Raw genomic sequence first — 25,895 nt, 5'->3', positions numbered from 1 at the left:
GAACCTTGTCCCCCCAGAGACCATGATGCACCAAGTAACAAAAGGCCTGTACTTTATTCATCCTCCGCCAATCCCACCCCGAGGCCCTGTGGGAAGCTGGCCGAGGTGAGAGGTCACCAGGCCTCGGGGCCGGGGGGCCCGAAGCGTCTCAAAAGCTGCTCCTGGTCTTCCAGGTCCTTGCGCACCTTCTTGCGCATGTAGAAGATGGGGCAGTCCCGGCTGCGGGTGGGGTCAGGGCCGGGGTCAGGGCCAGCTGCCCAGGTCCCGCCGCCCGGCCCAGGGATGGGGCGGGGGCCGTTCCCAGGACTTTGGCCCCCGGGTGCTGCCCACCCAACCCCCATCTGGCGGCGGGCTGTTTGCTCAGCGGGCATGGGGGGAGCCGATAACAGCGGGTGCCCGCCGAGGCGCCAGGCCACCAGCCGTATATCACCTGTCACCTGGCGTGGGAACCCGCCCCGCCCACCTGTTCCCTGGGGAAAGCCAGGCCCCGCCCTGGGGGAGGGGGCCCAGAGCGTGTGTGTGTCAGTGTGTGTGTGCGTGTGCGTGTTTGCGCGCCTGCACGTGGCCGTTCCCCAGCAGATACTTGTGCCCAGCCCTCCCCGCTCAGCAGCCCCCACCCCTGGCAGGGCTGGGATGGGCAGTGGCCTGTTTTGCAGGCCAGGACACCAAGGGTCAGCGAGACCCCACGGCCAGGAGAGGATGTGGGGTGGGGCGCTGGAGCCCGAGCCCCTGCAGCCCCCGGAGTCGGGGCAGTGGTCTGCAGAGAGCCTGGAGGGAAGCTGGGCGGCCGGGGGTCCCCCCAGTGTGCGCACCTGGTGCAGATGACGTCCTCGTGCAGGCTGCCCTGACAGCGCTGGCACTGGGTCCAGAGGCGCGAGAAGCGCTCCTCCAGGGCGTTCAGGTGGGACACCTGGGGGGGACAGGGCTGAGCGGGCAGCCCTGACCCCCAGTCCCCGGGCCCCCCGTCCCCCGACCCCTCACCTCCTTCTGGTAGAGCTCCGACTCCCGGGGCTGGCAGAACTTGCACACGGCTCCTGGGAGGGCGGCGGGTCAGCCAGCGAGCTGGGGCTGCGCCAGGGCCGGGCTGCCCCCTCCCTGCCCCTTCCCCGCCCGCTGCCCATCCCGGCTTCTGAAAGTCCCGGAGACAGGAGAACAAGGGACCGAGTGTGCGGGAAAAACTCCCCGGGGGAACTCCCAGGCCGGAGGGCCCAGGACCCTTGTCGGGGTGACGGCAGACAGGAGCCCCCCATGAGGGCCAGCGGCCATCCAGGCAGCAGAGCTGGCAGGTGGGGTGGGTGCCGGGGACCTCGGGCGATGGCAGAGGGGAGCAGAGGGCAGGGGCCCAAGGGCCAGGCTTTGAGGTCTGGGCTGGGGTCAGGACCGGGGCTGGGGTCGGGGCCGCGCTCACCCTGGTGGCTGAGGACCGTGCGGCAGCCGATGCAGCAGCTGCGGCGCTGGGCGAAGGCCAGGAGGCCGCCCACCTTGCCTGTGAGCACCGTCTTGCAGCGCGTGTGGTCACCCCCTGCAGGCAAGGGCAGGCGGTGGGCACAGGCCCTCCCTGGCCCCCCGGCGCCCGCCCCCACCCGCCCGGGGTGCCCCCGTACGCAGCAGCACGGCCTCGGCGCGGCCCTCGCCCAGGATGGGCTCGAAGATGCGCAGGAGCGGCTTGGCGAGCTGCTGCTCCAGGTAGTACTGCGTGTCGATGGGCAGGCTGTGCTCCAGCACGAAGAGGGGGTCCTGCGGGCACAGCGGCCAGGCAGGGTCACACCTAGGGGGCCGGAGGAGTAGGGGGCCAGCAGGGGAGGAGGGAGCGCAGTCACATGCCAGGCAGGAGGGAGTGGGGGGCACTGGGAGCCATGGGGGGTCCTCAGTCACCAGTGAGGGGCAATGGTGTGGGACAGTCACTGGGCATGGGTGCGAGTGACATCATGGGGGTGGGATGGAGTCAGAGGTCATGGGAGGCCCTGGCCACAGGCTCTGTGATCCATGCTGGGGGCCACAAGCGGGGTCCTCAGGTCACCAAGGCAGGTCAGAGGTCACGGTGGGAGGGGGCAGCATGAAGGTGGCCAGGAGCTGGAGTTGGAGGCCGGAAGCTGAGATATGAGGAGGTGGGACAGAAACTGGGGACTGAGCAAGGGGTCGTGGGGGTCAGAGGTCAATGGACATCTGGTAGGAATCCAAGGACATTAGAAGCTGGACGGCAATGACCGACGTGACACAGAGAAACAGATGGAGAGGCAGAGACACTAGGGCCCCCTTCTGCAGAAGGGAGTGAGGGAGGGGTCAGAATAACGGGGCTCCCTCCCGAGGGCACCAGGAGCACAGCGTCATGGAGCCGTCTCCCAGGGGGTGCTGGGGGGCGGTCCTCAGGGCCCTGTGGGGCCCGCAGAGGGAAACACCCTCCCCGCCTGGCTCGGAAAGCAGAAGTGAGAGCCGAGGAGGGCTGGGCGGGAGCGGGCAGCCCAGGTGGGCCTGACCTCGGACTTCATGTAGGCAGCCACGCCCTTGGCGGCACCGATGATCACGTAGGGGACACGGTCGCCCAGGCTGGGCGCGCTCCCGGGGTCCCGCTTCCTCATCCTGCGGAGAGGCCCGGGTGGCGGGCGGGTGAGGGCAGGTGGGATGGCGGGGGTGGGCGGGGCGTAGGAAGTGGTGGGCCCAGCTGGCAGGAGAGGGGCTATTTCTGGGCGGCCCCCGCCCCCTCCCGATGCGGGCGGACCTCTCGGCCAGCTCTACGTGGGCCTGTTTGCCGGCGTAGTCAGCGGCCGCGCGGGTCAGCTCCTTGGTGATGACCAGCTGGGAGATGTCGATGCGGTTGCACAGCAGGTCCGAGATGACCTCCTGTGCGTGGGCCACGGCGCCATTGGGGTCTCTGGGGGCCGGGATGGGCAGGCGTCACCAGTGGCTGCTGAGGGCCAGGCTGGCACCTCCACTGCCCCCAAGGCTGGGGGACCAGGATGCGCTCTGGGGGCTGAGGCCCAGGGCAGGGAGGGGCCCCGCCCAGCCATGGGCTGCAAAGTGGCGGAGGCGGGGCCTGAACCCACAGCTGTCCAACCCCACACTCTTTCCACCGCTCCTCCACCACTGAGGAAGAGCCGGCTCTAACACCTGCGGCGCCCAGGGGGGAGGGGCTGGGGGCTCCCGGGCCTGGCGGAGGAGGGGCCCGCCTGGCCTCCAGGTCTGGGCAGAGGGTCCCACCCACCGGTCGATGAGCAGGCGGCGCAGCGAGGCGGTGACAAGGTTGGCCACTAGGGGGCAGTTGTCCCTGCGCACGGCCTCCAGGCCCTTGCAGTCCATGCGGTCATGGGCATCCGGCCGGGAAGAGAAGAGCAGGCCGGCATAGCGCTTCTTGCTGATGAGCAGGTAGGGGAAGTAGACCTGGGGGAAGCCGTGGCTGAGACCCCTGAGACAGTGGGGGTCAGTCCCCAACCCTGAGACTCCCCCCAGAAACTGAGGACAGGCAGGGACGGTCCCTGTGACACGGAATCGGGACATTTGGGGAGATGCATCCTAAGACTCTGGCCTGAGCCCGGGAACACCCTCAGCATTCCAGCGCCCCCAAATCTGAAAGAGACTGGGATAAACCTAGGGGACAGGCGCTAAAACACGACATCCATATGCTGGGGTGAAGGCTGGAGAGCCCCAAATCTGGGTCTGGGGCAGCCCTGAGGCAGACGGTGGGGACAAGTGCACCCTCTCAAAGAGGAGACCGAGGCCCGGAGTGAGCCCTGAGGCAGGGACTTCCCAAAATCGGGAGGTTCCAAATCTGAGAGCAGGGCACCCCAAGTCTGAACCTTGGGGACAAAACGTGGTGTGAGAGTTCCGTGACACACGCGGGGAGCTGGGGCACACCGGACAGTGGTGCCCTGATCCCAGATTTACCCCATCAGGGGCCTCACCGCCCAGGGCGGTGCCCACACCCAAAACCAGAGATGCTCCAGGGCTGACGGGGTTTTCAAAACAGACACCGTCCTGCATAGCCAAGGTGAGGGCCGGCAGGGTTCCAAATGCAGGGGAACCCAGGCAGCAAAGACCTGGGGACCGGGGCTCATGAACCCAGATCAGGGCGCCGCACAGGGAGACCGTGAGCAACGTCGGGGCTTCCAGGAGCTGACATACCAGGGGAGCCCCACGTGAATGCATTCTCACACTTCGCAGGCGCCCTGAGAATCAGAGACCCCCCGAAACTGGCAAGACCCACCTCTGCCCACTCCGAGCCCTGCTGGGACGCCACTTACCTTCTCAAACTCCAGCCGGATGGGCGAGGGGAAGTGGCCCGACACCCAGTCGGCGGCCTCCCGCCCTAGGGCCATGGCCTCCGCCACCGAGGAGACGCCGAATCGGCACATGACGGAGTCGGTGTCACCGTACACCACCTGGGGAGCGGCGTGTGTGACCAGGAGGCACGGGGAGATGCAGGCCGGCCCCCTGCGCTTCCCCACCCGTCCCATTGCAGGACGGCCCTGACCTTGGCGCTCGCGCTGTAGCCGTTCTCCGTCGTGTACTTGGACTCCACCAGCTGCTTTGTTCTTTCAATCATCTGGCGCCCGAACCCGGTGACGCTCTGTTGGGGAGAGAATCACGCAGTGAGGGCCGGGCCGTCTGCAGTGAACGTGGGCTTGAGGTTCCACCTCCGCTGCTTCTGGGAGGCGTGGGCTTGGGTGAGCTGCCCCGCCCCTTTGGGCCTCAGTTTCCAAATCTGCAAAATGGGGCTACTGAGCAGCTCCTTAATGGTCTGTTGAAAGAGGTGGGTCCCTGCCGGAGCTCCAGCACAGAGGAACCGACTGCAGCAAATGATTGCTCAAGAGGCTGGAGCCAAAGAGGCCATCAGCTCAGTGTTTCTCTCCGTGGAGGTGCCATGACAGCCAGTGACACTGCGGGCAGCTCTCCGTGGTGCAGGACCACTGACATTCCTGGCGTCTCTAGAAGCTGGCAATGCTACCTCTCCATCCTTGGGCGACCAGAAACGAGCCTACACACTGTCAAATGCCCCCCAGGGTAGGGGGTTGTGCCAGCCCCGTGGAGAAGCCATTCCTTCCTAACAGTCTTATTTTACAAGTAAGGAAACTGAGGCTGGTGGAGTGGGGGTGGGGGTCACACACCAAGGAGAGATGGGTGTGGCTCTTCTGTTTGTTTGGATCCAGTCAGAAAATCTTTGTCTTTTAACTAGAGCATGTAGGCCACTTACATATAGTGTAATTACTGATCACACTGGGCTTGAATCTACCCCCATGTCCTCTGCCCTCTATCTGTTCCACCCGTTCTATGTTCCTCTTTCTTTCCTTTTTCTGGAATGACTCAGTAGTTTTATATTATTCCATCGCCTGCCCCCATGAGCTTGAGAGACAGATGTAAGGAAAGAGGCCAAGAAAGAGAGACATAACAGACAGGGACCAGGAAGGGGCTGAGGGAAGAGACAGACAAGGATGGGAGGTGGCAGCCCCAAGAGGATGGCCCAGGGGACGCAGAGCTGCGCCCTCCCGCCTGGCCTCTGCTCAGGGGCTGGAGCTGACGGCCACACACCCACTCTCTCCAACGAGGAGGTGGGGGATGCCCCCGGGGACGATGACGGGCCAACGAGAGGGGAATGGGTGGCAGGTAGTCAGGGATTAACCTCACCCAAAGAGAGGCCAGCTCTTGGCTGCCTCCTGGGAAGGAACCTCTAACCCCTGGCACGTCCCGCCTGACAAGAGTGTCTTTGTCTACCTGGGACCTTGGGCCACGCCAGGCAGTCTGTGCTGATGTGATTGACGGTGGGGTCTCAGGCCACACAGTATCAGCCTGACCTCTAGAGAGCTGGAGACTGAGTAAGGTCAGGGATGCGGGTGCTCCCTGTCTGTGTGACTGACCCCCAGTAAAAACCCAAGCCAGGGGCCGGCCCCATGGCCGAGTGGTTAAGTTCGCGCGCTCCACTTTGGCGGGCCAGGGTTTCGCGAGTTCAGATCCTGGGCGCAGAGACGGCACCACTCAGCAGGCCATGCTGAGGCGGCGTCCCACATGCCACAACTAGAAGGACCTACAACTAAAATACACAACTATGTACTGGGGGACTTTGGGGAGAAAAAGGAAAAATAAAATCTTAAAAAAAAAAAAACCCAGGCCACCAGGAGGCCAGCCCAGTGGCGTAGTGGTTAAGTTCCTGTGTTCTGCTTTGGCGGCCTGGGGTTCGCCAGTCCGTTTCCCGGGCGTGGACCTACACTCCACTTGTCAAGCCATGCTGTGCTGGAGTCCCACTTACAAAAAAAATAGAGCAAGACTGGCACAGATGTTAGCTCAGCAACAATCTTCAAGCAAAAAGAGGAGGATGGGCAACAAATGTTAGCTCAGGGCCAATCTTCCTCACACAAAAAAAACAAAAAAAATACATCCAAACCAGGACACCAAGGTTCGGGTAAGCAAGCTTCCCTGGTGGGCGGTACCACACATGTGCTGTCATGCAGTGATGTCAGAAGAAGTGAGCGCTGTCTGAACAACTCTACGGGGAGAGACGACTGGAAGCTCGCACCTGGTCTCTCCTGGACCCCACCCCACATGCCACTTCCCTTGGCCGATTTCAATCCCTATCCTTTCCCTGTATTAAGTCATAACTGCCGGGGCTGGCCCGGTGGCGCAGCGGTTAAGCACGCATGTTTTGCTACGGCAGCCCAGGGTTCACTGGTTCACATCCCGGGTGCGGACATGGCTCTGCTTGGCAAGCCATGCTGTGGCAGGCGTGCCACATAGAAAGTAGAGGAAGATGGGCCCGGATGTTAGCTCAGGGCCAGTCTTCCTCAGCAAAAAGAGGAGGATTGGTAGCAGATGTTACCTCAGGACTAATCTTCCTCAAGAAAAAAAAAGTATATATTAAATCATAACTGCCAGTATACCAGCTCTTTTGAGTTCTCTAAGTCCTTGTAGCAAATCACTGGATCTGAGGGTGGTCTTTGGCCCACAAACAGCAGGTGGGTGTGTGTGTACACAGGCTCCTCCCACCAGAAGGCCCGCCCACTGGCAATTCTTCCAAGCCTTCTGCCCAGAGCCACATGAGGGCTGACAGAATGCCAGGTAGGGAGGGAGCTCCCGATGGCTGGAGGTAACCAAGTCTGGAATTTGCCAGGACCCAAACTCCAGGGAAAGGAGCTAGACAGGAAGCCCTTTCCCAGGACATGAGCTGGGGCCTCAGAGACTCGGACCCTTTGTGGTATTGCATGGATCTGTTTTTCTGTCTGAGCGGCAGAGCGGCCTCCGGTAGACAGGCCTAGGAGCAACTGTGGGCGGGGAGGGAGGCAGCGGGCTTTCTGTCCACATTCCCTCTCGGGGCAGAGCACTGACCAAGCGCCCATCGAGCATCCTCACCGGGTCCTCACGCCAACAGCAAGAGGGGGGACCCTCACGCCTGCTCCAACGGTGACCAGGGACACAGCAAATACAGCGCCAGGGCCTGACTGAGCTGCTGGGTGACCCCCAGCCCCACCCCAGCCCCGTGAAGAGAGACACAGCCTATTGGGGGGAGGGAACCGCCCTCCGCTCCCCACCCTCATGGGGTCCCAGGGAGGAGATGGGTTGGGGCGTGGAGCGCCGGGGACACGGGTTCTGTCAAGGGGACTGTGTGAGACAGAGCGGACGAGCGGAACTGCTGGGGTCGCTTCCGTGCCACGGCCGCCGCACGCCCCACCCCTGCTCCATTTGTCCACAGAGCCCTTGGCGCCACTGCTCTCCTATACACGCTCACTGCTCTCACCCTGCGTCCCCACCAGGCTGGGCCCTCCCCGAGGACAGGAACTCTTGTCCATTTTGTCCCCTGCCGGACCCACAGGGCATGAGGCCCGACCCATGGCTAATGCTCAGCAAGCGTTTGTGGGACAAATGCGTGAAGTGAACACTCACGGAGCCCCTGCCCAAAAGGCCAGAGAGCTGGGGCTGCCCGGGCCTTGACTCCAGCTGCTGCTCTGCCACCCACAGAGCAGGGGGCTGTCAGCCCACCCCCGCCCGCCGTGGGGATGGAGCACTCACCTGTGAGATCTCCAGGCATGGCAGCTTGCCCACCTGGGCGCCTGTGAAGCCGTACACAGAGTTGGCGCTCACTTTGAGTGCCAGCTGCCGCCCGTCCAAGACCTGCCGCCGCAAGGGGTCTGTCTCCTTGGCCAGCTCGGCCTTGGCCCTGCGATGGGGGGAGCAAAGGCCACTCAGGCAGCATCCTAGGTCTCAGGGGAAGATGACAGGCCCCGGCCTGGGCACTCGTCAGCGTGCCTTTCTGGAAAGGGTTGCCATGTACAGTTGTGTGTGCTGCATACTGCACAGAGACATCAGCAGAGGTGGTGAACGGGAGCTGTCTGGAGGGAGCAGCTAGTTCTAATTCACACACGGCTGCAGGGAAGTGTGGCCCGGCAGCCCTGGGGTGACCCACAAGGGACAGGGATTGCCAAGGAGCCACAGCAAGTGTGAGGTCTGAGCCGGGTGGGCAGGCGGCTCAGGAGCCCACCTCTTCCGGGCGCTGAGCAGGTTCTCCAGGATCTGAGGCAGGAGCCCCTTCCGCACCGATGTCTTCACAAACTCGTCCCCTGTGGGCGTCTTGATGAACTGATCCTCGGTCAGGCTGGGGGCAGGATGGTGGAAGGTAATGCCGGCCCCCTGCCCTGTCTCCTCCTCCTCCAGCCCCTGGGGCTCCCCCACCTCTCCCGTCTCGCCTCCCCTCCCCAGCATCTCTGGGTCCCCAGCCCCGGGGCAGTCTCGGGGTGCATGGGCAGAGGAGGGTGCCATACCCCAGTTTCTGGGCGGCCCCGGGGCGCAGGAGCGTGGTGTAGCACAGGTTGTGGGCCATCATGATGGACGGGTACAGCGAGGAGAAGTCCAGGGTGGCGATGGGGACATCGTAGTACCTGGGGGGGTGGGGGAGTCAGAGCCGGAAGCCCCAGGGCCACCCCCACCCAGCTGCGGGGCCTCACCCTTTGAGGGGCTCGATGACTGTGGCCCCCGTGTAGTCCTCACCGCCCTCCGTCTTCACCACGGGCATCACCAGCCCCTCGCGCATGGCCTGGAGGGGAGAGGCGGGAACAGAGGGTGGGAACGGGCAGGACCCTGCGGCTGGGAGTGGGGTGGCCGGGCCACCCTGGGCTCAGCCCACTGACCTGTCGCAGCAGCTGGGACACGACCTTGACCTGCTGGCCACGGCTGAGCAGGTAGCTGAGGGGCACGCCGGTGACACGCGCCATCTCCACGGCGTTCACCAGCACCATGAGCCGCTCGAGCAGCCGCAGTGGCAGGAAGGCGTCCTTGAGGCAGTACACGGCCAGGCGGCGGCGCGTCTGCTCGTTCCCGTTCTGGGGACAGGCATGGGGCATCAGGCCGGGCGGGGGTCAGGCTCGGGGAGGGCGGGGGCTGGAGGGGAGCGAGCGGAACGGGAGGCCAGGGGGTCAAGGGGCTCAGGGGGAGGAGACAGCAGACTGCAGGGCTGGGCGAAAGAGAGGAGGGGGCAGGAGAGCCAGAGGCCATGGGTGGGGTCAGGAACCAGGGCCACTCGGACAGGGTGAGGGGAGAAGTCGGGGGCAGGAAGTGAAAGTGCAGGTCAAAGGCACAAGCGGAAGGTTAAGTCCAAGGTGAGGAGAGCGAGTGGGAGGCTCAGGTCAGATGAGCAGATGAAAGGGTAAGATCAGAGATCGGGGCAGGAGGCAGAGGTCAGAGGTCAAGAAGGTCGTGAAAGATCAGGGGCAGGAGACAGAGGTTGGAGGTTGGGAGGGTGGTGAGAATCAGGGACAGGAGGCAGAGATCAGAGGTCAGCAGGGCGGTGAGAGATCAGGGCAGGAGATGGAGGTCGGAGGTCAGGAGGGCAGTGAGAGATTGGGGCGGGAGATGGAGGTCGGAGGTCAGGAGGGCGGTGAGAGGTTGGGGCGGGAGATGGAGGTCGGAGGTCAGGAGGGCGGTGAGATATCAGGGTGGGAGGTCGGAGGTCAGGAGGGCAGTGAGAGATCGGGGTGGGAGATGGAGGTCGGAGGTCAGGAGGGCGGTGAGAGATCAGGGCGGGAGGCGGAGGTCAGAGGTCAGGAGGGCAGTGGGAGATCGGCTGGGAGGCCGAGGGCCGGGGCCGGCGGACGTGTGGTCCGTGGGGTCCATGGGTGAGAGGTGGGGGCACCTGCAGGTCGGTGATGATGCTGTGCTGCACGTCCTCCTTCTGCTCGCCCAGGAAGTGGAAGCTCACGGCGTTGAGTGTGTAGGAGCGGAGCTTGTACTCCCGCAGCAGCACCTGGGCAGGCGCGGCACAGGGGTGGTGGGCATAGGCCGGGCAGCGGCCCCCGAGGACACCCCGCCCCACCCTACCCCGGCTGGCCGGCCCCACACCTGCAGCATGTCCATCTGTACGCGGCCCACCATGCTGACCACCTTGGTGTCCCGCCGGCCGGTCTGCTTCGACTGGAACGACGAGTCCCGGATGTTGGAGCGGAGGCCAGACACGCGGCCCAGGAAGGGGAAGGACGACACCTGAGGGAGGAGCACATGGGCAGGGTGGGCTGCAGGGGTGCGGCGGCTGCCCTGGTCATCCCTGGGGTGCAGCCCTCTTTCTGCTGGGAACCCCGGCCAGGGGATGCAGACAGACCCTCTGGGGCTGGGCTGGTGAGGACGGCGGGGAGACAGGAGACCAGGATGGGAGAGTTGGGGGCCTGATGGCTGTGGGGTGAGGAGGCAAGGATGGTGCCCAGTGGCTGGGTGCAGCACCCCGATGGGGAGCCGGAGGAGGAGCAGACTGGGGATGATGCCGAGCCCAGCGAGGAGGCAGTGGGCACAGGGGTGGGGCCTGGGGGCCAGCCCGGAGGGAGCACCAGCAGGAGGCAGCATGCTGGGCTGGGTCCCGGGTCAGGAGAGGTGTCTGCTGGAAGCGGGGACAGGGGCCTGAGCTGGGGCCGGAGTGGGGAGTGGGGGGCAGGGCTGTGGAGCGGAGGGGAGGGGAGTGGTGGCCCAGATATAAATGCCAAGCTGATGGGGTGGACTTCTCCCTGGAGCTGTCAGGGCCACAAGTATGGCTTTTTCTTCATTATGGAATTGGCCAAACACATAGGAAAAAATGAAAATAATACAATATGCCCCACGTTATGAGTTGAATTGTGTTCCTCAAAGATGCTGCAGTCCTAACCCTGGAGCCTCAGAATGTGACCTTGCTGGGAAACAGGGTCTCGGCAGCTGATCAAGATAAGATGAGGCCATTTGAATGAACACTGATTCAATGCGACAGTGTCCTTAGAAAGGGGACACTGGAGCAAGAAGACACGCAGGGAGGAAGACGAGGTGGAAAGACAGGGAGACGCTGTCACCCCCAGGAACGTCTGAGAAGCCAGGAGAGGCCTGAGAAGGCACCGGCCCTGCGATGCCTCGACTGTGGACTCCAGCCACCAGACCGGGACGACGCGCGCCCACGGTACCATTGGGGCGGCCAGCGATGCATGCAGCGCACACCCAGGGCCAGACGCCACAAGCAGCAGGGCTCTGCCACGCGCACCAATGTTTCCCTTATTTTTCGGTGACATGGCTTAAAGCCTGGAAGACACGGCCTTGCCCCCTGCACACTTCAGTCTGCCCCTCTGAATACGTGAGCCTTTTCTGACTTAACCATAATGCTCTTCTCGCCTCTGCAAAAGCCACGGAACCTTCTGTACTATGAGCAGGGCGGGGAGGGGGCCAGAGCTGGGCTTCCGGGGTTGCTTCTGGAGCGCTGGGGCGGTGGGCTGCAGGTCCGCAGAGCAATGTGGACCACACGGCGCAGGGTGGCTGCCAACACTCAGAGCCCCTGTGGGGCATCTGAGGGCAAGTCTCCCCCCCCCGGCCTGCCCTACCTTGAGGGTCTGGGCCCGGGAGATGAGGTAGGGAAGGTCGAAGTTCTGGATGTTGTAGCCGGTGATCACGTCGGGGTCCATGGTGCGGATGAAGGCCGACCAGGCCTGGGGGTGGGAGCACACAGGGTCACCCCAGTTGTCATCCTGGTCACCTCCCTGCCATGGATCTTCCCCACTCTTGGAAGGTTCCAGAAGCCCCCAAGTGCAGCCGGAGTCCTCCCACCCATGGTGGGCAGGTGCTTCTGAAAATCATGCAGGACCCAGAGCAGAACTGTCTACCGCGAACCACAGGGTCTGGAGCCGTGGATGCAGTGGCCCAGCATCTGGGGCCCACGCCCAGGGGACTCGGAAAATGGCCTTGCGCCTGGGCCGCAGAGGTCGGGTGGGGGTACCGAGAAAACGGGGGACGTGGAACAAGAGGCACCTGCAGCAGCTCCTCCTCCCGCTCGTAGCTCTGCACCTTGGCGCCCAGGATGGAAGCACAGGGCCGCAGGGTGAGCGCCAGGCGCAGGAAGGGCTCCGGCTCGCCCCAGCGCAGGCCCAGCGAGCAGATCTGGATGACAGGGTCCCGCTCGGGCTCGGGGAAGATGCCTGCGCAAGGAGGGAGGAGGGGGACACAGGGACCTGACTCCCACCTCTCCCTCACGACACATCACAGTGGCTGCACCTCCACATCTCCCCCAGCCTGTCCACTCCTCCCCGTCCCCATGGCCTGCAGACCTGGCACAACATGCCCTGGCTGCCCCTCTGCTTTCCCCTCCTGGCCTCTCTCCTCCTTCACACAGGCTGGGATGGGCTGCCCCACGGCTTTTGCACTTGCTGTTCTCTGCGGGGAATGCTCTCCCCACCCCACACCCCAGCCTGTTCTTCACAGGGCTTGTCTCCTCACCCGAAGCCTTCACCACCTGTGAAAAGCTGCCCCACCCCTCCACCACTCCCTCCTTCACACTGCGAGTCTTACAATCACCTGTCCACTTGTGTGTCCACTCCCTCCTCCTCGAGTGAGCTCAAGCAGCACAGGGACGCCCAGGCCGAGCCTGGCACGTCACAAAATCTAGAGGGAGGAGGGAGGAGTGCTGGGCCCCGAGGACAAACCTTTGCGGCCAGCGCACTCGATGTCGAAGCTGAGCACGCGCAGGGGGGCGATTCGCTGCCACTGCCCTTCTGGTGCGTGACTGATCACGTCCGACCACAGCACGTCTGCCTCCAGCTGACACAGTGTGGTCTGTGGGGACGGGGCATGTCAGCGGCTGCAGGGTCCCGACTCCGGGCCCAAGCCCCTGGGGAGCCCCGCACCTTCCCCTTCGGCCTCAGGACGTATTTCCCGGCCGGGAGCTCCAGCCAGTTGCAGCCGACGATGTCCGTGTCCACCATGAACCTGGAGGGGGACGAGGGTCAGCGGGCAGAGGCCGACCAGGAGGAGCCGGGATAGAGGCTGGAGAAGTGAGGCAGGGGCAGTACCGGATCTCAAAGTCGACGTTGGCCTCATAGGGCGCGAAGCTGGGGGTGCCCAGGCCTGCCACACGGATGCCCTGCTCCAGGAGGCGGCGGGCGGGGGCCATGAGGCGGGGCAGTGCGAGGGTGATGCGCAGAAACGGGGAGGGGCCATGCCCTTGGTACCCGAACATGCCTGCGGACAGAGGGAGCTGGCACCGGCCCGAAGGGACCCCACCCGCTGGGCCCCGGGCGGCACTCACTCTCCCGGGAGCACAGCTCTACAGCCAGCACAGCTGGCCCCGCGAGCTCCTTCCCGCCGCGCTGGTCCCGGCTGATGGCCACATTCAGCTCCCGCTGCAGGTCGCTCAGGTGCTCGGGCCCGAAACCTGGGGGGGGAGGGCCAGTCAGAAGCGCAGGGGCCTCTGGGGGGCTGGGGTGAGAGGGGTCTCTCGGGTCGGGGCCACTCACCAGGGGGCGCCGGGGTGTAGAAGTAGGGCGCGAAGCCGTGGATGTGGCAGCAGACAGAGACGCCCTCGTCGGTGACCCCGAAGGCACGGAGCACGGGCACGGAGCCCGGGGAGGGCGTGGGTGCCCCAGGCAGGGGCTGCGCTGGGCCTGGGGGCACAGGGTAAGGCAGGGGCTGCCGCCCTCAGATTCCTCCAAGGTGCCCCTCCCCAGGTCCCTCCTGTGCCGGGGACACAGCCCCCTGCCTTGCAGCTTGGGGTACTTCTGCACTGTCCCTGCCGCCTTACTTCAGCCCTGCTGTGGAGGGGAGAGCCTGCCTCCCCCACAGTCCATTCCTACCACGCAGCTAGAGGGAGCCCACCACCCTTTGCTGCAAATTAAAACATTTTTCTTTTAAAAAGTAAAATTGGGGGCCGGCCCAGTGGCGCAGTGGTTAAGATGGTGCATTCAGCTTCGGCAGCCTGGGGTTCACAGGTTCGGATGCCAGGTGCAGACCTAGCACCACCTGTCAGCCACACTGTGGTGGGGTCCCACATGAAATAGAGGAAGATTAGCACAGATGTTAGCTCAGGGCCAATCTTCCTCATGCACACACAAAAAAAGTGGTATCACTTTATGTGTGTGTAGTGTTAGGAACTCGATCGCACATACAGATTCGCATAACCACCCCCAAAATCAGGGGACTGGGCAGTTCTGTTGCTCCAGACCACTCCCCCGAGCTGCCCCTTCGTAAGCACACACCCCCCGCCACCCTAAGCACGGATGGCCTGTTCTGTCTTTAGATCTGGCTTGGACTCGGCGTGACGCCTCTGACACTCATCCGTGTCGTCGAGTGTGTCAACAGCTCCTTCCTTCTCGCTGTGGCGAAGCACCGTGTGGTGTGGGCGGACCGCAGTTTCCCTATCTGTTCCCCGACCGCAGGACATGTGGGTTGTTTCCAGTTTGGGGCGGACATGAAGAGAGGTCCTACTAAAGCTAGGCTGCTCTTTCTCTGGGGTAAATACCTAAGGGTGGAATTGCCGGGTTCTATGGTAAGAGTAGATTGAACTCTCTTATCTCAATAAAGTTGGGAAAAAAACCCCAGCCTACGAATGGAGAAAAAGAGAGTAGGCTGGGGCCAGCCTGGTGGCCTAGTGGTTAAAAGTTTGCTGCGCTCCACTTTGGCAGCTGGATTCAGTTCCCGGGTGCAGACCTACACCACTCATCAGCGGGCATGCTGTGCTGGTGACCCACATACAAAATAGAGGAAGACTGGCACACATGTTGGCTCAGGGAAAATCTTCCTCAGCAAAAAAAGAAAAAAAAAAGAACAAGAAAGGAGGTTAAACTCTGTAAGAAACATCCAAGCTGTCACGTCCCACCAGCACCTGGTGCTGTCAGCACATCTTACTTCCGTTCTCTGAGGTGCACACTGTGTCACCATGGCTGTCCCGTGCGTCTCCTCAAGAGCCAATGACACAAAGCGTCATCCCACCTGCTCATTGGCCATTGTCTCTCCTCCAGCGAATTGTCTGTGTGAGTTTTGTGCCCACTTTCAAGCTGGATTGTTCTTACTGTGGAGACCCAAGCACGCTGCATACACTCGCAGAACGGTCCTTGTCACATACGTGGATGCCAACGTGCCCTCCCGCCTTAGCTTCTTTTCATTCTCTCCGGGGCGAGCCTTCTAACACGTACGATGGAGTGGGCCTCCCCACTGCCAAAGGCACCCAGGCTCGCTCAGGGTGGGGCCCTGCAGTCCTGGCCGGGCGACAGGATCACCCTCAACCTCCCGCCTTCATCTCCGCCCCTTGCTCCCCCTACAATGGTCACCTCGCTGTGCCTCAAACCCATCAGACCTGCTCCCTCCTCGGGACCCTCTGCCCGGAATCTCTCTTCCCCAGACGTCCCCTTTGTTCCTTGTCACCTCCTCGGAGAGACCATCCTGGACCTTTAAGAAGCATGGTCCAGCACCCCCACCCCACTCTATATTCCTCTATAATCCTCATGGCCACCCGATGTTCCATGTCCTTCTTTCTTCTGCCTCTCCTTCCAGAACGTGAGCCTCTGAAAGCAGGGACCTGGTCCGCCTGAATAGAGCCTGGCTCAATGCAGACACTCGGCTGTCCTGACTGACTAGACAAGTGGATAGACGGACGGATGGATGGATGCCACACCACATGTCTCGCCCCTCTGCTAGGAGTCAGCTCTTTACCTTCAGGCCTCAGCTGGACGATGCTCCCATCCTCCAGGAAGTCCAGCTGGATACGTGTGCCCCCCACACTCCCCACCAGACACCTCGCCGCCCCCTCTGGGCACGCCTAGCCCTGTCCCTCCCTCTCACAGCCCTGGTCTCCCGAGCAGGGACTGCCCGTGTCCCTCTCCTCCCACAGAGCCAGCAGGGCTGACCCGGCCCGGCCTCCACCCCGGGAGCCCAGGGCCCGCCTCCCACCCGGGGCTCCTGGCCCCAGACTCACCCACATAATGGTCGATCTCCAACTGCTGGAAGATGAGGGGCTCCGTCTGGGGGTCCAGGGGAGGTGGGGAGGGCCGCAGCCAGCGGGGGTCTATGGCTGTCTGGGAGAGCTGCCCTGGGGGGAACGGGACTGCGTGAGCCACGGCTCTCCCTCAGAGGTAAGGAACCGCCTGCCCGCCCAGCCGACGGCCCTTCAGGTGGCCGATTCAGCACGGGAAGGTCGGTTGGATCAGGCAGGCAACTCACAAGAAACCATGGGGTCAAGGATCAAGGTCAGAAAGCAGCTGCAGGCAACAGAGGTGGCATACTGGCACAGGTCAAAGGTCAGCCCCACGTGGAGCTCAAAGCAGACCCGAGGCTGGGGGTCAGAGGTTACAGGTCAGCTCTGTGGCTGACTGTAGGGTGGGGTTCCCACCCAGCTCTCACCGTGCGTAGCCCCCTCCAGGGCCGACTGCAGCTCCTCCTCCTCCTGCTCCTGCAGCCTGCGCTCCGCCTCCAGCTCCTCCATCAGCGCCAGCTCCTCCTCGAACTGGGACGGCCCCGATGGCTCGTCCTCATCCCAGAGGCCCCCCCGGGCCCTCTTCGGGGGCACCCCGGGCCCCGGGCCTGGCCGCCGCTTGCCCTCCATCCTGCTGGGCAAGTCGGGGCTGGCTGAGAGTTCCGGCCTTCTCCACTGCCTCCCATGCGCCCGCCGTGGCCGTGAGCCTTCTGACTCTCTCTCTGGGCCGCTGAGGAGCAGGACGACTCTCCACCCGCAGGCTCACGGGCGCTGGCACGTCCCAGACACCCAGTGGCCGCTGGCTGATGTGACTCCCTCCCTCCCCACCTCTGTCTACCTTCCCTCCACATCCTCCCGTCCCTGTTTACCCCTCCCTCCACATCCTCCCATCCCTGTTTACTCCCCCCTTGCAGACCCCTTGTCACCCACCCCGCTCAGCCTCTCCCCTCGTCCCCCATCACATCACAGACTTGGTCCTTAGCACGTCCCTTTCTTTCCCATAAAGCTCTGTCCTCGAGGCCCTCGCCCGCCCACTGCCCCATCTGCCCAGGCCCTCAAGCAGCAAACAGCCGGGAAGCTTCCCCTTCAGGCCGGTTGCCGTGCTGGGGCCAGGGAGTGGCCCGAAACAGAGTCTGATCAGGTCCCCTCCCAGCTCGAAACACTGCAGAGGCCTCCCGCCCCACTTGAAAACAGAACAAAACAGCCCCTTCTACTCTGAAATAATTTCAGACTCACAGAACTCCCGCATGCCCGTCACGCAGGTCCCCCAAGTGTCAATATGGCCACCTCTGCTCCCCTCCCTCCACCCCCAGAGAACGTGCACAACTCACACGACCATTTGTTTTCCTCTTTAAGGACATTCTCTTAAATAAGCATGGCACAATGGTCAGATCCAGGACATTTAACACTGACTCAGTAATAATATAAAATAAAGAGTTCATTTTCCAATTTCTCCCATTATCCCCAAAATGCCCTTTAGAGCAGCCCCGGCCCTCAATCCAGGATGCACTGTAGCAAACACAACAACAAAAAATAGACACTGCTGTTCATGTGTGTTTACATGTATTCTTTTTCTTTTTTGAGGAAGATTGGCCCTGAGCTAACCTCCACACCCATCTTCCTCTATTTTGTATGTGGGATGCTGCCACAGCATGGCTTGATGAGCGGTGTGTAGGTCTGTGCACGGGATCGGAACTGGTGAACCCCAGACCACTGAAGCAGAGCCCGTGAGCTTGACCACGACATCACCAGGCTGGCCCGTTTATGCATTCTCAATTGCAACCTATAAGAAATTACTCGGGGGTTATGTTCCGACAGGATGTATTGACTATACTCAGGTTCAGCCTATTCGAGTTGGTAACTTCAGTGCGGTTCAGTAAGAGAATATTCTCAGGAAATGGACACTCAAGGACTTAGGGGTAAACAGCCAAGACATACACAAGCTGTTCTGAAGTTTTTTTATAAAGTGTGCACATGCATACAGAGAGGAGAAAAAGAAAGCATGTGTGCAAATCATAAAGTAAAAAAAGAAAAATGTGAAAACAGGTGAATCTGGTAAAGGGAAGACAGGCATTCCTTGAATTATTCTTATTCTTTCAACCTTCCCATGTTTGAAATTATTCAAAAAGAGAATGAAGTTTTAGAAAAGTACACGTCTGGGCCGGCCCGGTGGCTGGTGATTTAAGTTTGTGTGCTCTGCTTTGGCAGGCCAGGGTCTGCAGGCCCAGATCCCAGGCGCAGAGCTACACACTGCTCATCAAGCCACACTGTGGCGGCGTCCCACATACAAAACAGAGGAAGATGAGCAGGGATCTTAGCTCAGGGCGAATCTTCCTCACCAAGAAAAAAAAAGAAAAATGAAAAGTACATGTCTCCCAGTGTCCAGGCTGAGACAGAGGGGATTATGGGAACCTAGAGCAGACCCCAGACCCAGCTGGGGCGGGGAGGAGAGGAGGGGACAGGTCAGCCACCCCAGGTTCAAGGGAAGACCTCTGGATCCCATAACTACCCCCCCACATCCAGTCTCCCCTCTTCATCCTTTTTGCAACTGACCCCTTGCCTTGGGGCTGCCACAGGCCCCCGAGCTCGAGACTACGTCCCCCAGGGTGCACTGCTAGGGGTGGTCAGGTTACCGAATTCTCTCTCACTGGACGGGAGTGACTGCGAGGTGTGCAACCTCCGGGACAGCCTCAAAAGGAAGCTTGCCCTCCAGCCTCGTCCCGATTCTCGAAGGCTGGAGCATGGACGTGGTGGTGGTAAACCAGCCCGGACCACAGGGACCAGGATACAACCCAGAGAACACGGAGCTACAAGATGGAAGGAACCTGGGTCCCTCAACAGCCTTTTGGAGCCAAATTACCTACTTTTGGAGTGTTACGTGGAGGAGTAAACTTGAATCTTGCCTGAGCCACTGTGATTTGGGGCCTCTGTTACAGCAGCCTAGCCCAGACCTTAAACACAGCACAGAAAAACTCTGAACTGACGGGGGATGTGTTACTGCAAGCGTCTGGAGGTGGTACAGCACAGACTACCTCTCAGCACGGAAAAGGAGGCAGCTGACATACACACAGAATTCAAAAACACGCCGAACTCCGGGAGCCAGACACCAGGGCATCCTGGGGGAAGGGGCAGTGACTGCTAATGGGAGGGGTTTCCTTTAGGGGGGATGAAAAGGTTCTGGAACTAGAGGGAGCTGGTGGCTACACAACACCGTGAGTGTGCCAAATGCCACTGAACCACACACTTTAAAATGGTTAATTTCATCTCAATTAAAAGAGTATATATCGTAGGATGCCATTTACAGAAAATTCTAGAATAGACTAATCTATGGTGCCAGAAATCAGGCTAGTGGCTGCTTCTGGGGTGGGAGAAATTGACAGGCAAGGAGCCGGAAGGAATTTTCTGGGACGAGGGCAATGTGTATCCAGCTGTCCTCTTGAGGCCTGTGCTTTCACTCTATGTAAATTACACCTCAAGAGAAAACACAAAAGCGGGGAAGTGGCAGTTCCACATCTAGGGGTTCACGCTGCAGACACATTATCAGATAAGGAAAACCTGCCTTTACAAGGTTATTTCCGGCAGCATTGTTTGCGATCGCAAAAGTCTGGAAACCACCTAAATGTCCTCCCCTGGAGCACTGTTTCCCTGAGCCACAGTAATTCCGCTCCACGGAATACTATGCAGCTGGATACAGGAATGAGGAAGCTCTCTGTGCCGACACCGGGGCTCTCAAAGCCGCATTGTTAGGCAGAGGAGGCGAGGTGAGGGATGGTGTACATACAGTGCTATCTCTTGTATTTAAAAAACAAAAAAAAGGCCAGGAAACTGTTTTAGATTAAAGGAGAGACTATGGAGCCATAACTAACGCAAGGGGTAATCCCAGATCGGATCTTAGATTAAAAAATTGAAAATAGCTACGATATTACCGGAACCACAGGGCAAAGTGAATAACTGTCAATGAGACGACAGCGCCGTCTCTCATAAATGGCCTGATTATGATAACTGTACTGTAGTTACGTAGGCGGGTGTCCTCATTCTAAGAGACATCTGCTGGAGTGTTTGGAGGCCAAGTATCATGATGACCACAACCTTCAAATAGTTCAGTCAAAAAAGAAAACACTGTGTGTATGTGTGTGATGCGTTAACAATCAGTGACTCCCAGCAAGGGGTACGTGGATGTTCATCATCTTTGTCCTACAACTTCTCTACAGGCTTGAAAATTTTCCAAATAAAAAGTTGGGGGGGTGGCTTGGTGGTGCAGCAGTTAAGCTCGCACATTCCGCTTCGGCAGCCTAGAGTTCGCCAGTTCAGATCCTAGGTGTGGACCTATGCACTGCTCATCAAGCCGTGCTGTGGTAGGTGTCCCACATATAAAGTAGAAGAAGATGGGCATGGATGTTAGCTCAGGGCCAGTCTTCCTAAGCAAAAAAAAAAAAAAATCAAAAAAAGTGGCGGGAAATACGTAAAAGACAAACATTTGCACAAGGTAGGCTGGAGAATATGTATAAATATGTTTGCTACTGATGCATAATTCTGGAAGGGCAAGCAATAAACTGCTAACACTGGTTTCCTGGCTGGGGATGCGGAGATAGGTTTACTGATAGAATCATCACCCCAACAAGACAACCCGCACCCATCAGCTGTCACCCTACACTCAGCGCATCCTGCCCCAGCCCGGAGCAACCCCTCATCTCCTTTGTCTGTCCTGATGCATAACTTGCCACGCTGGGCATTCCCTCTAAACAGAATCTCAGGATCCGCATCCTTTCGCGTGGGGTTTCCCTTCCTGAGGATGATGTTTGCAAGGCCCGCCGGGTTGCAGCTGGGAGGGTGCTGCATCCCTCTCACGCCCGCACAGCCTCCCACGGGCAGCTCCCACCACACCGTGTCCAGCCCGCCCCCCTGGGGAACAGGGGGTGTCCGCACCTTCTGGCTGCCGCGAACAGGGCTACAACCGAGTGTACGCAAGCTGCGTCCAGAAGACTCTGAACCCACCCTCCCTCCGCACCTTTGGGGTGCGAACTGTGTGCACACGTGGCTTAGCTCACAGGAAGGAAAGAGCCAGAAGGCCTGGCTCCAGCCGTGCACGAGGCCAGAGACACAGAGGGTAACAACGTGTGGGAGAGGCCTGGCTCGGGCAGAGGGAGCGGAGGGAGGTGGAAGGGGGCCGACTGGCTGCCCTGGGTCAGGGGCTGAGGCCAGGGGCTGTGGTGGCAGGGACGGTGTTACCAGGAGCAAAGTCTAGCTTCCCGTGCTGGTCCCGCATCCCGGGCACCGTCCACAGTGCACAGTCAGGCGAGGCAGCCTGGGGAGGGAGGAGGCCCCGGGGCGCCCCTGCTCGGCCGCCCCAGAACAGGACAGGAGCATGGCTGGCAGGCGCCGTGCGCTCCCTTGCTCGATCCTTCGGCAGCAAATACTGATCAGCCAGTGCAGCAATGACACCACACTGAGTGCCCGCCTGGGTCACGTGGGAGTGTCTCTGTGCTGCTCCCCCCTCGATGTTCTCGTCCCATCTCACTGACTGGCGTTAAATGCCATCCCTCGGCTCCTCACTCCTGCCTTTGTCTCCGGCCCAGCCCCCTCCCCAGGCGCCAGGCAGGCAGATCAACCGCCTGCCCCAGGGTGGTGAGGCTGTCTCTTCAGGCATCTCAGACATGAGCTGGGCTCCTGACCTCCCCCGACACCTGCTCCTTGCCCCCACCGGCTCCCTCCATTCAGTCAACAGCAGCTCCCACCAGGCCAACCACCTCGGAGCCCCCCAGCTTCGTCCTTCCCCTCGGCCCTCATGCTCGCTCCATCTGCAACTCCCACAGTCCTGACCCTGGCTTCTCAGCCCCCGTGCCGCTCCCTGCCGGTCCCTCTGGTTCTAGGACCGCGGCTCCTTTCTCCCGTGCATTGCTGTCGGCCTGTCTCCCCCTGCTGGAACAGGAGCTCCGTGCAGGCAGGGATCCGCGTGTCTCCGTCACAGAGCCTGGCACAGAGAGGGCTCAAGAAATGTCTGTTCAATGAATGCACAGCGTCCGCAGCCCTACGGTGCCCCTCATTCCACCCCGCCCTCGTCAGCGTATTCTCCACACGGCAGCCAAAGGGCTCCTGTAGAGACACGCCCGATCAGCCTGTCCCTCCTCAGCTCAAAGCCCATCCCCAGGTCCCATCTTGGGCAGAGTTAAAGCAAAGTCCTCATCATAGCCCACAAGACCCTGCATGACCGCCCCCAGCCCCTTTCAGACACCACCTCCCCCTCCCCCCTGCTCACTCAGCTCCAACCACTTGCCTCCTCTTTGTTCCTTAGACAGTCCAGGCTGGGTCCTGCCTCAGGACCTTTGCACAGGCTGTTCCCTCTACCCTGCCAAGTGCTTTTCCTCAGACGCCCCCGCGGCTTCCTCCCTCCCCTCCTTCGGGTCTTTGCTCCGGTGTCACCTTCACAGTGAGGCTGTTTACAAGCGTGGCTTGTGGCCCCGGAGGCAGGAGAACAATAACTTTGTCAACATGTGTTCATAAGGGCACTTTCACAGACATAGTTATAGGTATTCATCCTATAACAACCCTCAACATCCTCAACAACCCCTTTCCTGGCTCTATTTTCCTCGATGACACTTGTCGCTGTCTGGTGTGCTGTACCAGTTCTCAGAGTTCTCAGTGTGGTCCACGACCTGGCAGCCTGAGCTTTGCAGGGGAACTTGCTGAGATGCTAACTGTCAGGCCCCACCCCAGACAGACTGAATTGGGCCCTCTGGGGGGTGGGCCCAGCAGCCTGTGTGGTAACAGCCCCCCAGGGTGTCCAATACAGCTCAAGTCTGAGAACCGCTGCTCCTGTGTCTTGTTTACCATCTGTCCCCAGGAGAATGGGTGCCGAGGGCTCTGTCGTGCTTCCTGCCATCTCTCATGTACCCAGAAGAGCGCCAGGGACGGAGGACACGCTCAATAAACATTTTGTGAATGAAGAAACTTCTGAGGCAGGCGTTGCTATTAGCCTCCAATGCAATGACCAGAACGGAGGCCCAGAGAGGTGAAGCTACCTGCCCGAGGTGGCAGAGCTAGCTCAGAGGGGTGGCTGGCTCCAGAGCCCACTGTTACCCGGCACTCCAAACTGCCAGCCCCCAGGTGCCAGGCCAGACACGGGGGAAAGTGCCCTCTGCCCAGGGGTGACACACGGAAGATGGATCCACCTGCTTGCCCCCCTCCCACCCCCCCGTTCCGGGGCGCGCCCACATCTGCTGAGGGAACGATTAAATAATTACAATGGGACTGTTGCCTCTTGCCCCTTGAAAGTGTCGCACTGTTCACGCTTTGGCCTTGTCCCTCCTCCGGGCCTCCCTGACCCCCGCTGTCCTTGTCACAGGCCGGCGACCATCTGGGCCTGTGTCTGACCCCGTCACGGGCAGGGAAGGGTGTGGTGCTTCTCCGGGCCCCCCGCATCGCCCAGCACAGGCCTGACCAGGGAAGCGTGTGCTGCACGAAACCCTCCTTTCTCTTGGCCGCCCAGCTCCCCTGCCTCCCCAGAGACTCAGCTCCAGGTCAACCCTGCGGCCGATCGGCCGGCCCTCGGGGCCCGCACAGCGCCTCGCACTACTTTCTGCACGCTTGTTCCACTGCTCGTGCACCACGAGCTGGGCCTGCGTCAGGCCGTGAGCTCCTCAGAAACAGGGGTCAGGGTCTCGCTGGAGCCGGGGTCCCCAGCGTCCCCCAGGACAGCGCCGGGAACGCGGGCCACTTCAGGTCGTGTCCGTTCAGACTCCCCTCGAGTGTCATCAGCTCCACGAGTCCTCCCCAAGCCCCGGCTTCTCTCGGCTCCCAAAGACCAGCGCTGCCTCGTTACAGCTCAGAGCACCCTGCGCTGAGATCTCTCCTTCCTCAACCAAACTGAACAATCAGTGGCTCCCCAGGGCCCAGCAAAGGGCCTGCCACGAGGGCAGCTGACCGAAGGACCAGAGAGAGGGAAGAGCGCTGCAGAGGAGGGAAGGGCATGCCCAAGGCCCTGAGCGCAGGAGGAACGGCTCTAAGAGTCAGGGGAGGCCTGGGCGGCGAAGGGCAGGATGGAGGAGGAGAGACGAGGTAACTCGAGGTTCCTGGAGCGGGTGGGGCTACGAAGCTGAGACCCTGATGTCACCCAGCCCACCCACTGCACCCCAGCTCGGCCCTCAGCGTGGCCCCCAAATCTGCTCTCCCTCAGCCCCCTCCATCCAGCCTGTTGCTCAAACCACAAAGCCCGGCCACCTGGGGGTCCTCTGCCCTACACCCCTGCCGGTTCAAGCCCCCCAGACAGCTTAAGCCTGGCAGATTCTCTCCACCTGCGCTGTAGGCTGGGCCACCTGCTACCCCCTCTCGCCTCCTCACTGGTCTCCCCGCTTCCCCTCCTGCTCCTGCTACAATCCCATCTTTACTCGGCAGCCAGTGAATTTTTCAAAACGCAGGGTAGGCGGGTGGGAGGGTCAGGTTGCTCTGATGCTCCAAACCTTCTCCAGCTCCCTATCGAACTTAGAACAAAAGCCAGAGCCCCCACCAAGATTTCCAAGGCCCCGCAAGATCTGGCTCCCCATCCCGTCCTCAACCTCACCGGTTCCCTTGGCTCCACCTACAAACACACCAAGCTCCTCCCTACCCCAGGGCCTTTGCACCTGATGGTCCCCCTAGCCGGATCTTCCTCTACACGGCTGACTTCTCTCTCAAATGTCACTTCCCCAAAGAAGCGACTCCTGACCCCTCCAGCTAAAGAAACAGGCTACTCTGTATTACTTCACTTCGAGTAACGCATCACAGCCTGAAAGCATTGCTTTCCCGTCATTATCTGTCTACCGTCTGACCTATTCGGGCTGTAGCCCCTGCTTCTGGGACAGTGGCTGGCACACAGTACCCAGTATTTGGTGAATAAAGGACGACACCACGCCCCCACGTGCCCCATGCAGCCCCCCTGTGCCTCCGGGATCCCGTCGCCCCACAGATCCTCCAGGGCGCGTCCCCACCCCGCCCCGCCCCCGGGGGCCGGGCGCCCTGCTCTTGCGCCCCCCGCGCGCCGAGGGACCCCTGCCCCGTCATCCCCCGCGCGCCCCCCGCACGCACCCGGGAGACGGAGGGCCGTGCCCCTCTTCCGCGCGCCCCGAGCCACGGGGACGCCGTCCCCGCCGCCACGCGACCCCTCTCGACCCTCTCTCCGGCCTAGGTCCCCGGTTCCTCCAGCCCCGCTCCCTGCCAGGCCACGTCCCCTGCCATTCCCCGTCTCCCTCTGCTCACCCGCTTCAAACGCCGTTTCCCGCCACAGCCGCCGCCGCCGCGACCTCTGACTCCGGCGCGCGCAGGCCCAGAGCCGCCGCGCGACAGCCAGGCCACGCCCCTCGCGCCCAAGTAGGGCGAGGCCACGCCCCCAAGTGGCATCTGGCCACGCCCCGTCCTTACCAGTGAGGAACAGGCCACGCCCCTCCCCCATTTGGGGCGTGGCCTCGTTCCCTCACGACGAATCCTCGCCAAGCCCCGCCCCCTCGGTCGTGTGCGTCCCAAAGCCACGCCCCCCTGAGGCTGCGTCGCGACCTCGTGCGGCCTGCGCGCCCCGCGGCCCTGGCCCCACCCCCGCCCGCGGGCGCTGCGCGCGCATCCCCCGCTCCCCCGCCCGCCTCCTGCCCGAGGCCGGGTCCTGGGCGCTGTCCGTCTTTCCCCCAGCGGCGTGGTGTCCGTCCGCCCCGCAGAGGCTGGCACACGCGCGCCCAGGTCCCTGCCCAGTTTGCTCTCCTGTCTCACACCCTCA

General features: G+C 61.5%; 1 protein-coding gene across 3 annotated transcripts; it reads right to left on the bottom strand.

The window, feature by feature from the left end:
* Nucleotides 1–35: 35 nt before the first annotated feature.
* On the bottom strand, nt 36–25,495 carry POLD1 (DNA polymerase delta 1, catalytic subunit). Of its 3 annotated transcripts, none has more exons than XM_070633227.1 (27): nt 25,388–25,495; nt 16,585–16,787; nt 16,160–16,273; nt 13,707–13,853; nt 13,499–13,624; nt 13,263–13,431; nt 13,098–13,179; nt 12,897–13,026; nt 12,226–12,392; nt 11,802–11,906; nt 10,315–10,455; nt 10,109–10,219; nt 9,108–9,299; nt 8,925–9,013; nt 8,742–8,858; nt 8,462–8,575; nt 7,993–8,140; nt 4,469–4,564; nt 4,239–4,376; nt 3,203–3,378; nt 2,720–2,872; nt 2,478–2,580; nt 1,605–1,737; nt 1,409–1,522; nt 982–1,034; nt 813–910; nt 36–219 (listed from the first exon to the last, which is right to left on the bottom strand). In XM_070633227.1, exons 2-27 carry the CDS (start codon nt 16,784–16,786, stop codon nt 114–116), a joined length of 3,324 nt encoding a protein of 1,107 aa, XP_070489328.1. In that variant the 5' UTR covers nt 16,787; nt 25,388–25,495; the 3' UTR covers nt 36–113. The 3 variants fall into 3 exon arrangements, with proteins under 3 accessions (XP_070489328.1, XP_070489331.1, XP_070489330.1); XM_070633230.1 differs by having other exon boundaries at nt 16,160–16,268; nt 25,388–25,460; XM_070633229.1 differs by having other exon boundaries at nt 16,585–16,790; nt 25,388–25,436.
* Between the last annotated feature and the right edge of the window lie 400 nt (nt 25,496–25,895).

This window comes from Equus przewalskii, chromosome 9, assembly GCF_037783145.1.
Source record: "Equus przewalskii isolate Varuska chromosome 9, EquPr2, whole genome shotgun sequence".
In the NCBI taxonomy this organism is placed as follows: domain Eukaryota; kingdom Metazoa; phylum Chordata; class Mammalia; order Perissodactyla; family Equidae; genus Equus; species Equus przewalskii.
The sequence above is the reverse complement of the archived record's forward strand: the minus strand, read 5'-3'. Positions and strand labels throughout refer to the sequence as shown.

Excerpts from the sequence above, each read along its gene's own strand:
- POLD1 (XM_070633227.1), bottom strand. The coding sequence starts at position 16,786 with ATGGAGGGCAAGCGGCGGCCAGGCCCGGGGCCCGGGGTGCCCCCGAAG. Across the intron at positions 13,027-13,097 it reads TCCTGAGGCCGAAGGGGAAG|ACCACACTGTGTCAGCTGGA; the intron begins GTGCGGGGCTCC and ends CCGTCCCCACAG. Across the intron at positions 8,859-8,924 it reads GTCATCGAGCCCCTCAAAGG|GTACTACGATGTCCCCATCG; the intron begins GTGAGGCCCCGC and ends CCACCCCCCCAG.